This window comes from Pollachius pollachius (genome assembly GCF_949987615.1).
Source record: "Pollachius pollachius genome assembly, chromosome: 19".
In the NCBI taxonomy this organism is placed as follows: domain Eukaryota; kingdom Metazoa; phylum Chordata; class Actinopteri; order Gadiformes; family Gadidae; genus Pollachius; species Pollachius pollachius.
Genome location: NC_136952.1, coordinates 14767624 through 14779820, shown reverse-complemented (window position 1 = coordinate 14779820; position 12197 = coordinate 14767624). Strand labels below are relative to the sequence as shown.

At 46.4% G+C, this 12197-nt stretch overlaps 1 protein-coding gene across 2 annotated transcripts in view; it reads left to right on the top strand.

The window, feature by feature from the left end:
- Nucleotides 1-12197, top strand: part of LOC307090348 (rho GTPase-activating protein 44-like) — a 34225-nt gene that overhangs the window by 6103 nt on the left and 15925 nt on the right. For both annotated transcript variants that reach the window (XM_079756942.1, XM_079756941.1), the window contains exons 5-13: nt 1-16; nt 1846-1922; nt 6253-6370; nt 6638-6706; nt 7130-7211; nt 7658-7785; nt 8628-8739; nt 11440-11521; nt 11654-11734. The exon at nt 1-16 is cut by the window's left edge and continues 96 nt beyond it. In XM_079756942.1, coding sequence (XP_079613068.1) covers nt 1-16; nt 1846-1922; nt 6253-6370; nt 6638-6706; nt 7130-7211; nt 7658-7785; nt 8628-8739; nt 11440-11521; nt 11654-11734 — 765 coding nt within the window. The remainder of the gene's footprint in view (nt 17-1845; nt 1923-6252; nt 6371-6637; nt 6707-7129; nt 7212-7657; nt 7786-8627; nt 8740-11439; nt 11522-11653; nt 11735-12197) is intronic.

Sequence of the window (12197 nt, the reverse complement as noted above, 5' to 3'; positions counted from 1 at the left end):
ATACGACCTGGCTGAGGTACGATAACCACTCCACCATGGCCTTTAATGTCAACCTGCTGGCCTGCATATGGCCATCTTGGTACTAATGACTAGCTTGGTGATGGAACTAACCTGTTCAGAACAAAGATGGTTTTAAACACTAGCTGGGTGATGGAACTGAACCTGTTCAGAACCAAGATGGTTCTAAACACTAGCTGGGTGATGGAACTGAACCTGTTCAAAACCAAGAAGGTTCTAGACACTAGCTGGGTGATGAAACTAAATACGTTCAGAGTCAAATCTAAACACTTGCTAGGTGATGTTACTGAATGTGCGTAGAACCAAGATGGTTCTAAACAATAGCTCGGTAATCAAATAGAATAAAGAATTGGTGCCCTCACCCAACTGATATTCAGAACCAAGATGGCCACTAGGTGACTGGGTCTCACTAGGTGAGATTTTGTCGGCGGGGGGGGGTATATTAACATGTGACTGCATACAAATGTGTCCACAGACATGGGGACTAATGTATGATAGTAAGCATTATTGGCCCTTAACACTAATATTCAGAAACAACACTGCATCAAAAGGCTATTGGCTTAAGCAACACCAGTAGAGGCATATACTTTTCCCTGAACTTTTAAACGTTGCAAACATGCAAAACATAATTATATATTTATGTGGCATTCAGTCCAATGCTTAAAATATATCTGTGGCATTCAGTAGGCCAATGCTGTGGTAAAGTGTGTAAAGTATGACCAATTGTTTCTTTCTGTTCAATAGATAGAACTTTATCAATCCCCTGTAGGAGAAATTTGTTAATGTTTGTCCCTATAAAACAATAATGGTAAAAAAATAAATACAAAACATGACGGTAACTAAGTAAGTCAAACCGTCCAATCTGAAGGCTCTACTTAACCACTCCCCCTACTCACTTCCACCAATGCAAAGCGAACAGAACTGAGTAGGGGAGGGCATAGCCTAACTAGTTTGTTAACGACCCAGAGAAACTCAACTCAAATTCAATGTGAACATGTATGAGGCTTTAATAAAAATCCCGGGCGATTTTTCAAATTCCGCCACACATTTTTTTTAAAGTGTCTCAAAAAGAGGCCATGTCCGGGCAAAAGAGGACGTCTGGTTACCCTACGTACGGGAACCCATTTGATTCCTACCTCTACCACTGTTAAATAGCGGCGCAAATTGGTGGGAGCTATCCTGGTAATTTCTCTGCGTGAGAAATACGAAGTGTGGCGTGTGAGCGTGTGCATGGGTTGAATTGCGATTGTCTCACGCCGAATGCGTGAGACTTGAGAGCCGTGGGTATAATTAATGTCTAGTCTGTGAGATTAATTGTAAAATAAATGTTGTTTAGTCAGAGGGAGAACATAGGAAGGTCACTGCTTTTATATGATGAACTCATGCTTGACCTATTGATTGGATTTTGTTCAACATAGGGTTGGGGAAAGTATGTTTCATAAATCATCACAAAGCATATATTATACAATATTGAAGATGCTATTGTAGTGGCTATATAGTATACATTTGAATGCGGCTTGTTTCTAAAGTCACCTACCTCCAAACATTATGTTTTCACCATAAGGATTTTAATTCAATACTTCTCTAGACACACTGTATAGCAGGCTCCAAACAGCACAGAACGGCTGTGTTTGCAGATATTCCTTTTGTTCACACATTGTTAAACCAAGCCCAGTCAACACACACCTCTTTTTTTTCGTGAGAATGACCCGATCAGAGCTGATCCACGCCTCTGACAATGTATCCACACAGAAAATCACATATGATGTATGAACTGACCTGTTGTCTTTCTCCTGCTGTGTGTTCCATCTTGTCTTGTTCTCCCAGGTGGAAATACCAAACATCCAGAAACAAAGGAAACATTTAGCTAAATTAGTCTTGGACATGGACTCTGCACGCACAAGGTAAGCCTGTGTGTGTGTGTGTGTGTGTGTGTGTGTGTGTGTGTGTGTGTGTGTGTGTGTGTGTGTGTGTGTGTGTGTGTGTGTGTGTGTGTGTGTGTGCGATAGAGTTGTGTGTGAAGTGGGGAGAGGGGACTGAAAGAGACTTTGTTATGAGAGAAAGAGAGAGAAACTTAATCCTCTGTGAGGGAATTCCTCTTCACACGTTCCGACTAAATGTCACAAGGGTTTGATTGCACAACCATTTACACACACACACACACAAACACACACACACACACACACACACACATATGTAAGGCATCCAGGAAACAGGGCATTGATCAGTTGATATGGATTGCTGTGAAGATCCTGCGTCCGTTTGGTGCAATTGTCATCATTGAATTTACAATACACAAATGTACCACAAATCCTTGTTCCACTCAGGAACGTCCTATTCCAGAGCGATGCGTTGGACCAGTACAAAACACAAGCAGCACAGAACTTGTCATGTCACTTAGATGTAATTGTTGTCACGTTAGGTCATTCCCAAAAATGAATCTAATTCTCAGTAGCACTAAGCAAACATATTTGCCTCCTTTTACTTTTACTCTCTCTGCACGCTGGCCTGCAGGTTCGGCCAGTATTCACACTATTCAGATGACTTCTGTCCCCGGGCTCCGTCTCCATGGTTTCTATAGGGCGGATTGACCCAGCGATCCTCTCACTGGTCCTCTCGCAGTGGTTAGATAGTTGCCTTGGAGGAAACCAATTTGGTTCCAAAGCCACATTCTGTTAGCAGCTTTAAATTGCCAGGTTCTTGTTGTTGTTTTCGTGAGCAAATTGTGTCGTGCTTTGGAGACGGTACCAGCACTTGAGAAGGGAGCGTTAAAGATGTACGGCCGAGCCCTTGTGTCTCGCTGAGGAGGGAACCCAGACGAGGAGTCGTGGTGACATAGTGCTCCTGAAGCAGGCTTGAATAACAAAACCAGTGTTGTTCGCAGGGATCCGTGATTAATAAGATAAGAGCTTATCGTAAATCAGAATTTAATGAGTTCTGCAGTCGGCCTTTGTATCGAAAAGGGTTCTGGAGGGAAAGACAGACGGAAGGAAGGACGGGAAAGGCGATTGAAGGTGATTGGCGAGAGAAGGTGTGAGGGATGGAAAGTGATAGAGTAAGAGAGTGTAAGAGAGATAGGGAGACATTGGGAGTTAGAGAGAGAGTGGGCTAAATCAGAGCGAGAGTGAGAGACAGAGTATGTGTGAGAGATGGAGGGAGAGTGAAAGAGTCAGAAGGGAGTGAGTGAGAAAGTGTGAGAGAAAGGGAGAGAGTTGGAGACAGAGAGATTGAGATTGAGAGAGAGAGAGAGAGTGTGAGAGCTGAAGGGAGAGAGTGAGAGAGAGATAGGGGAAGAGAGTGGGAGACAGAGTATGTATAAGGGATGGAGGGAGAATAAGTGAGACTGAAAGAGTGAGAGAAGGGAGAGAGAGAGAGAGAGAGAGAGATGAAAAGGTGGTCGCGGTAAAGGGCTGAGGAAGGCTGGGTTTCGGCTCAACAAGAGGATAGAGATTTAACGAGACAGAGCTGGAGAGAGAGACAACGAAAGTAAGGTATAATGATGACAGCCAGTCTAGTGGAGGAGAAAGGGCAAAAGGTTGATCATTAAAAAACAGTCGGCGGACAGGTACCCAGACTGGTACCTGTGGAGCTGAATTAGGTCTGAAATAGAATGAGACAATTCAATTCATTGAATATCTTGATGGCTGTCGAGAGAAGTGTTATCAGCCCACACTGCGCCTGGGCGGCCCAACCAGACTTTATGTGATAAAAACCTATAAAAGATTCTCGACTTGAATGATGGCCCTTATTAATCAGAACCTACTCCAAGAAACCAGGTGAAGTGATGTGATGGACGAGCTGGTCAGGCTGGGGAGGACATCAGGGCCAAATAGGTTCATGATGACAATTGGGGAGAGAGCTACACTAGACTGATCGATGGATTGATTAACTGGCTGATTGACCGGATCACTGCTTAATGAATTGGTTGATTGATTGATTTGTTGACTGGCTAATTGACTAACTGTCTGTATGGTTGGCTGATTTGATAGATGATGAATTCTTTAATTATTGACTATAACTCATTTGATGTGGATCAAGTGTTTCACATGCAGAGGTAAGATCTGAAGCATCCGGAGAAACACCCGGCACTGTTCCTCTCTGTTAAACAGACCGGGGGGGTTGCTTGAGCTCAATGAAGGGTGATTAAATTCGCTTGCCTTTTCAACCTTGTTTACCTGCAGCGTACACATGTCTCTCTCATGTCAACCCCTCGAGAATCTTGCTCCTTTAAATGTATGGAAAATACAACGGTTGGCTAGTCAACTTTTTGTATGTGTGTGTTTTTGTGTGTGTTTGTGTGGGTTGTTCCCTGAAGAGATGTTGCGGGCAGATTTCCTCAGCAGACCTTGCGGGAACAGAGCTGCCGTCAGAGTTCTGCCTCTTTTGCAGTCAGTGTGGACCCTCATGGGGATTGTCTCTTTCTCAAGCTGAACGGCTCTCGGTTTTCTACACACACATACGTCTCAATTCATTTCCCACGCGTTCCTTTAAGTCCATTTCCCTATCAAGGACTTAGCCCTTTGAAACTTATTCCATTCCTCGCATACGTTCGCTGACGTTTTCTTCTTCTAGTTCTGTGGCTTTTCTGAAGCCTGCAGTGAGACTCTCTGCAGCAGTGGAAACTCTTTCTTCACCAGAGAACTTTGAGAAAGACCCTCAGAATGCTCTCAGAATACTCAATGTTTGCAAGAGGCAAAATACATTTGTCAAGCTGTATCATGCTGTGCGGAGTGCAGTTGAAACCCTGAAAGCTACTGCAGACTTTAAAGACAAAAAGAGTATCATGTGTGCTAGTGGCATCTGTGTTGTGGTCGCTGGCAGGCTCACTTTAGACGCAGAAGCAGTTCAAAGTGCTTCAAAATGCGACGGCCCTCTGCGTTGCTGGAGGTCTGTTCCTGTAGGGATGATTCCACACCCGCTATCCTGCGTCAAACCTTTTTTTCTCCTGATACTTGGTCACAAACGATGCCGATCTGCACATTTGCGGCCGTGCCGAATCGCACTTTCTGTGAAAGACATGGAAGAAGGCAGTCCACCCCTGCTTCAGGCATTCAGTTCTGTATTGGATTCAAAACCTTTTGCAGTCCTTCAGCTCTGTCGTGGCGTCGGTACGGTACCGCTTTTCAACACAGTTGAATCTGAGTGTGATCCTGAGGTCCTGAGTTGCCGAGTCAAGGAAGGTACACCAAGCCCCCCTGCTGATCAGTGAAACAACAGGGGTCTGAGGCTCTTCTTTATCCACAGCCACAGTCTCTCTTCTCCCTTTCTACCTTTCCCTCTCTCTCTCCCTCTCTCTCTCTCTCCCTCTCTCCCTCTCCCTCTCTCTCCCTCTCTCTCCTTCTCCCTCTCTCCCTCTCCCTCTCCCTCTCCCTCTCTCTCTCCCTCTCTCTCCCTCTCTCCCTCTCCCTCTCCCTCTCTCTCTCCCTCTCTCTCCCTTTCTCTCTCCCTCTCTCTCCCTCTCTCCCTCTCCCTCTCTCTCTCCCTCTCTCCCTCTCCCTCTCTCTCTCCCTCTCTCTCCCTCTCCCTCTCTCCCTCTCCCTCTCTCTCTCCCTCTCTCTCCCTCTCTCTCTCTCCCTCTCTCTCCCTCTCCCTCTCTCTCTCCCTCTCCCTCTCTCTCCCTCTCTCTCCCTCTCCCTCTCCCTCTCTCTCCCTCTCCCTCTCTCCCTCTCCCTCTCTCTCTCTCTCTCTCTCTCTCTCTCTCTCTCTCCTTCTCTCTCTCTCTCCCTCTCTCTCCCTCTCCCTCTCTCTCTGTGCTGCTCCCACACTATGGTTCCAGGCTTGTCACCACATATGAGGAGGAGGCGGGGGATGTGGTTTCGTCACTGTTGTCCTGTGGTCTAGGATTCTTTTTATTTTTGTTTTTAATGTGCTGACCTAAATCTGAGCCCGTTCGTGCCCGACCTCCACTGCATGTTGTGGAAATGAGCCTCTCGGCAGCGCTAGATATTATCTGGCACTCTGGGGCAACACACCGTGAAAATAAGCGTGTGCACACACACACACACTGTTGGCACAAGGTCATTTTTTATAATAGGTTTAAGTCAAATTTATCGTCAAATTCAGCAACATTCAGTATGCACATATTCTACATATTCTACATATTAATTCACAGATATTCCTGCACTTGCATGTATTTATGTGAAATCGACAAGCAATGACCTCGGCTTCATTCGTCTATTTGAGCGTCCTCACTGCAGCCAGTGACGTGGTGTGTATGCTGTTGTTCCCTGACAGGTTCTACCAGTCCTCCAAGTCCTCAGGGCTCTCCAGCACCCTGCAGCCCGCTGGCGCCAAGGCGGAGCACCACAGGGAGGAGATGGAGGAGGCCGCCAACAGGATGGAGATCTGCAGGGTCAGTCCCCGGCCCCGTTTAGTGTTTCCTCCCACTATATCACCTTATACATACCAACGGGGAAATCTGATCCAATGAGGGCCGTATAGTCAACACTTTCTTCAACAAGGCAGCTATAGGCAATTGAGCTCTAGAATTATTTATGTTAAAAGATGAGTCATGATTCTTTCTTGTATTATTAAAAGGTGAATGCCAGCTTTGTTATGAAAGGACAGCATTTTAAGTCATGGTTATCATCTGTGGTTGTTTTTCTCTGCTCTCCCCCAGGACCAGCTATCAGCAGACATGTACAGTTTTATGGCCAAAGAAATAGAATATGCACGCTACTTCCAGACAGTAAGTAGGACAGTGTACCAAAACCGTGGATCAAACACAATCCATAAAATGCTGTAGTCATTCAAAACAAAATTCACCTTTCAGCCTGCTCTTACTTTCTCGCTCCACTTTTTACATTAATCAATTACATTTTTTGATCTTGACCTCATTTGTGCAATCTCTTCTCTTCTCCTTCCTCTCTTCTCCTCTCCCCTCCTTATCTCCTTTCTCCCCTCCTCTTCTCTCTTCTCTCCTCCTCTCATCTCCTCTAATCTTCTTCACTTTCCTCTCCTCCCCTCTCATTCCATCTCCCCTCCTTTCCTCTCCTCTTTCTCCTATTTTCACCGTCTCTGTCTCATTCTGTGTCTGTGTGTGTGTCCATGCGTGTGTGCGTGCTTGTGTGTGTGTATGTGTGTGTGTCTGTCTGTGTGTGTGAATACTAAGTTGATAGATGTCCAGTCGGAGTACCACAAGAAGTCATTAGAGCTGCTCCAGAGTCTACTGCCCCAGATCAAAGCCCACCAGGGTGAGTCCACATGCACGCACACGCACGCACGCACACACAGACACGCACACACACACACACACACACACACACACACACACACACACACACACACACACACACACACACACACACACAGACTGGTATTCACACACAGTACACTCCCTCATTTCCTTGATGTGTTCTAAGTGCTTACGCTTGCAGAACAGCATCTTTCTCTGCATCTATATATATACACATCGGTTTTTTATTTCATTTGAAAGAATTTGATATTTCACGTTAATAATAATTTAATAATTTTGTGTTTGTGTGTGTGTGTGTGTGTGTGTGTGTGTGGGTGGGTGGGTGGGTGTGCGTGCGTGTCTGTGTGTGTGTGTGTGTGTGTGTGCGTGCGTGTCTGTGTGTGTGCGTGTCTGTGTGTGTGTGTGTGTGTGTGTGTGTGTGTGTGTGTGCGTGGGTGTGTGCAGAGTCCTGGGTGGAGAAGCCGTGCTACGGGAAGGCCCTGGAGGAGCACCTGGACCTCAGTGGGCGAGACATCGCCTTCCCCATCGAGGCCTGCGTCACCATGCTGCTGGAGTGTGGCCTGCAGGAAGAGGTCAGCGCACACACTCACTCACACGCTTGCACGCACACGCATACACACTCACACACGCACACACATGCACTCTGACGTGCTTGCACGCACACATGTGCACACAAACTCATGCGCGCAGGCACACATACATACACAGACACTCGGAACGCACGCTCACACGCACGCACACACATACACACATACTGACACATACACACAAACTCAGACAAACACGCTAGCCCTATCGCTAACACACGCACACACACACACACACACACCAACACACGCACACACACACAAAATAAGGCTTGGTTTAAATTTAATTAGATTTCCTTTGCATGAGAGAATGTTAGATGACGCCATTTTCCAATGAAGAAAATGCAAATATCTTGGGGGACATTTTTACATGGCTGATGAATGGAGTCCTGTGGACCCATTACATCTCTGAGTGCTCAGTGAACGACTCGTTACTAATATGAACTCACCAACTGCAGGACTTAATCATATCACAGTTGGTAAATGAGAGGAAAACATGAATAAAAACATTTTATGTAAATTTCATCATTCCGAATGTAATTAATTTACTTGATGACTTTGCCAAAGCTTTTAAACACAACTTTAAACATATAGGTCTCCTGAAAATATCCATTAAAAAATTGAAATCAATATCCGCTTTCATCATTTCCACAAAATGACTGGTTGGCAGCCTGTCACATGTGAAACAGATATTGTTTACAGATATTTGGACCAGAATCCATGGCATGTTTTGCATTGCGGGGGTTGAGGGGGTTTTGTGTTGCGTGGACAGGGCCAGCGGTATGGCCCGCCCCTGTCTCACTGGGTCTCCTGCTGTGCCTTTCCAGGGTCTGTTCAGAGTTGCCCCCTCAGCCTCCAAACTGAAGAAGCTCAAGGCCTCTCTGGACTGCGGCGTGATGGATGTCCAGGAGTACTCTGCAGATCCGCACGCCATCGCTGGTGAGTGGTCAACACATGCACACATACACACATACACACACACGCAGTGCACACACACACACACACACAGTGCACACACACAGTACACACACACACACACACACACACACACACAACCACTCATAACCACACAGTACACACACACACACACACAGTACACACACGCACATGCCCTCACACTCATTGTGCATCACACACACATACACATGGTGCACACAAACAGTGCACATGCACAAAATCAGTGCACAGACACACACACACACACACACACACACACACCCAGTGCACAGAGACAGGCACACAAACAAACAGTTATCTTCTGAAATGTGTTCTATGTCGTAACAAACTACCGACCTTTGCTCCTCATTATGCAAGTCATTTGCATTCATTACTTGGGGGGCACTAATTACACATTCATGTATAATCAGGACATCTGCCCTCTCACCCGGGTGTGCCATCCAGCTGCCGATTGGCTCGGCGGTCACAGAGATACACCACAGAGATTAACACGGAGATAAAGTGTGGAACAGAACAGCCTCCTCAGGTGTTGTTGAACGGCGACATACTGATAAGTGTTAGTGTTGCCCCCGACCTGATAGAAAGCTCAAACTAGGGTTGGGGTCCCACAAGGGTCAGTTGTCAGGCCCAGTATGGTTCAACGTCCATCTGTATCACTCCACTAGGTTAAATAAGGTGGCAACATCAGAGTCTGCTTTTGGGCTGACCAAACCCTGGTGCGGTTTACAAACAGAGTGGCTTTGAGCGCTGAGATATGGGTCGGACTTCATTCCAACGTCTGCTTTAAATGTCATCAGTGTCTTTAAATGTCATATTCCGCAAAATAGATAAGACAGCAACTCTCCCTTTCTTGTTTCTCTCGAGGATTATGCATTAGTTTAGTAGACTTATCAGTTCACATGTTCTTGTTTTAATGTCAAATCCAACAAAATCATTGAACTGCAGCTGCTAGGGCTTGGGAATAGACCACATGAGTGGGAGGGGAGAGGAGAGAGAGAGAGAAGAGAGAGAGAGGGAGAGAGAGAGGGAGAGAGAGAGAGAGAGAGAGAGAGAGAGAGAGAGAGAGTTCCACTCATGCGGCGAGAGCCTTCTATCTAGAGCCAGTCCAAACAAAACACCTAATTTGTCTCCCTTTGTGAGGGTGTGTGTGTGTGTGTGTGTGTGTGTGTGTGTGTGTGTGTGTGTGTGCGCGTGTGTGTGTATATATGTTTGCGTACATGTGTCTGTGTACATGAGTGGGTGATATGTTTGTGCGTATGCTCATGGAGTGTGCATATGGGTGTGGATTTTTCTATGTCTATGCCCACACTAACTAATATTTTTGTGCATGTGTGAGGGGTGTGTGTGTTTTGAGGGCATGTAGGCATGTCACTATGTTTCCGTGTTTCCAACGCAGCCAGTCTGAATGCATCAGCGTCATATCAGAAACAGCGGGCCTCGGTCTAACGAGATCTAATTACTATGGAGAAGCCTCCCCTCCGGTCTGAGAGCTGTAATAACTGTACAGTTAATGTGTGTACTGAGCCCGGTCCCACAGAACAGGGCACCACACACACACACACACTCAAACACCCACGGGAACACGCACGCACACACACACGCACACATATTCACACATAAACACTCACATAAATACATAAACACACACACACAGACACATACACACTGACAAATACACACAGACACAAACACACACACACATACACACACGCAAACACGCACACACACTCACACATACAAAAAGACAGACACATACACAGCCACACACACACACACAGTCAGGCTTGCATACACAAACACACACACTCACACATGCAGAAATACAAACACACATACAGACACACACACACACACACACACACAGACACACACACACACACACACACACACACACACACACACATCCTGATAAAACCTCAGTGGTTATCATGGTCTTGGGAGACATTGGTCATAAGTCATTCATGTCTTAGTTTTGTCATTCATCCTTCTGTGTCCTTCTTCCTTAAAGTCATTGAAGTCAGTGGATGAAAGAATGATGAAGTAACCCACCGATCACTGAAAGAGCCAGAGCCAAGATAGACCCTGAACATATTGCTTCACATCATAGTGTTAGCTGTAACTCAATACACTGCATCATAGGAAAACTATGGTGACACACCACATCATCAAAAGACTGCGTCAAAAGCAAATTCAATGTGTGCTGAGCAGTGACCTTACAATATACATTAATATCTACTGTCTGCTGTCCATAAACAAAATGCTCTGGATATCAAGGATATCAACAGGATATCAAGAACGGAAACGACTGTTTCCATGTTGTGCCATGAGCCCACGAGGACAGGCAGTACCCCAGTAGTTCTGTGTTCAACGTGGAGACAGAAGAGTTTGAATCTAGGGTGCAGGCCAGAGGGTGGCCATCTTAACTCTTTGTTGTATGCTCTGTTCACTGGCTGCTGACCGGAGCCTCTGAGCACCTGATTGGATAACAGCTGTGTCCTGCTGTGGTTCACTCTAATCCTTCAAAGCCTGTCTTTCAATACACATCCTGAAACATGTTTTCTTTCCTCTGTGTGGCCCGCAGACACCCAGCTCTCACGTTGTATGTCCCCTGTGTGTGTGTATATTCTTACATGCAGTCTCTATACCGGTGGTGTGAACATTAACCCTCCTTTCCTCCACCAGGGGCTTTGAAGTCCTACCTACGAGAGCTGCCAGAACCATTGATGACCTTTGAACTGTATGATGAATGGATTCAGTCGTCCAAGTGAGTAGCTTGTTTCTTTCTCTTATACAACTATCCCAATATTTATCCTCCTGTGACCCCCACTGCCACCTCCATTACCTCAACCCGTCACTACCCGTCACTATTTTCACGATACTTGTCTGTGTGTCGCAGCATCCAAGACCAGGACAAGAGAAAGCTGGCTCTGCAACTCACCTGTGATAAACTACCCCCAGCTAACGCCAACAACTTCAAGTGAGTCACTCCTTCCTCCTCCACACCTTCCTCCCTCCACCTCCTCTTCCTCTCTCCAGCTCCCTGTCTCCTCCCTCCCCTCCCTTCCTTTTCTTTCACTCAGCTCCTCTCCCTGTCTACCTCCAGCCCTTTTCTTCTCCATGCCGCCGTCGTGAAGACACACCAATCTGCGTAGAGCGACAGAGCGAGGGTGACCTTTGAACCCTGAATGTCGTCTGGCTCCCTTCATGTCGGCAGCGAACGAAACAACACAGCCGAACGTATTTATGTCTTCACACCTTCTGTGTGACAACAAGGGCCTACATTTTTCGGTGGAGGCTCTCTTCAGCAGAAGAGAGGGCGACTTTAAGGTTGAAGATGTGGCGCGACGGAACACGCCGGTCTTTATTCTCCAGTGTTCACCTGGAGAATGACGGAGCGCTTGATTTCGTTTCTGCCTGGAGAACGAGGGAGCGCTTGGAGT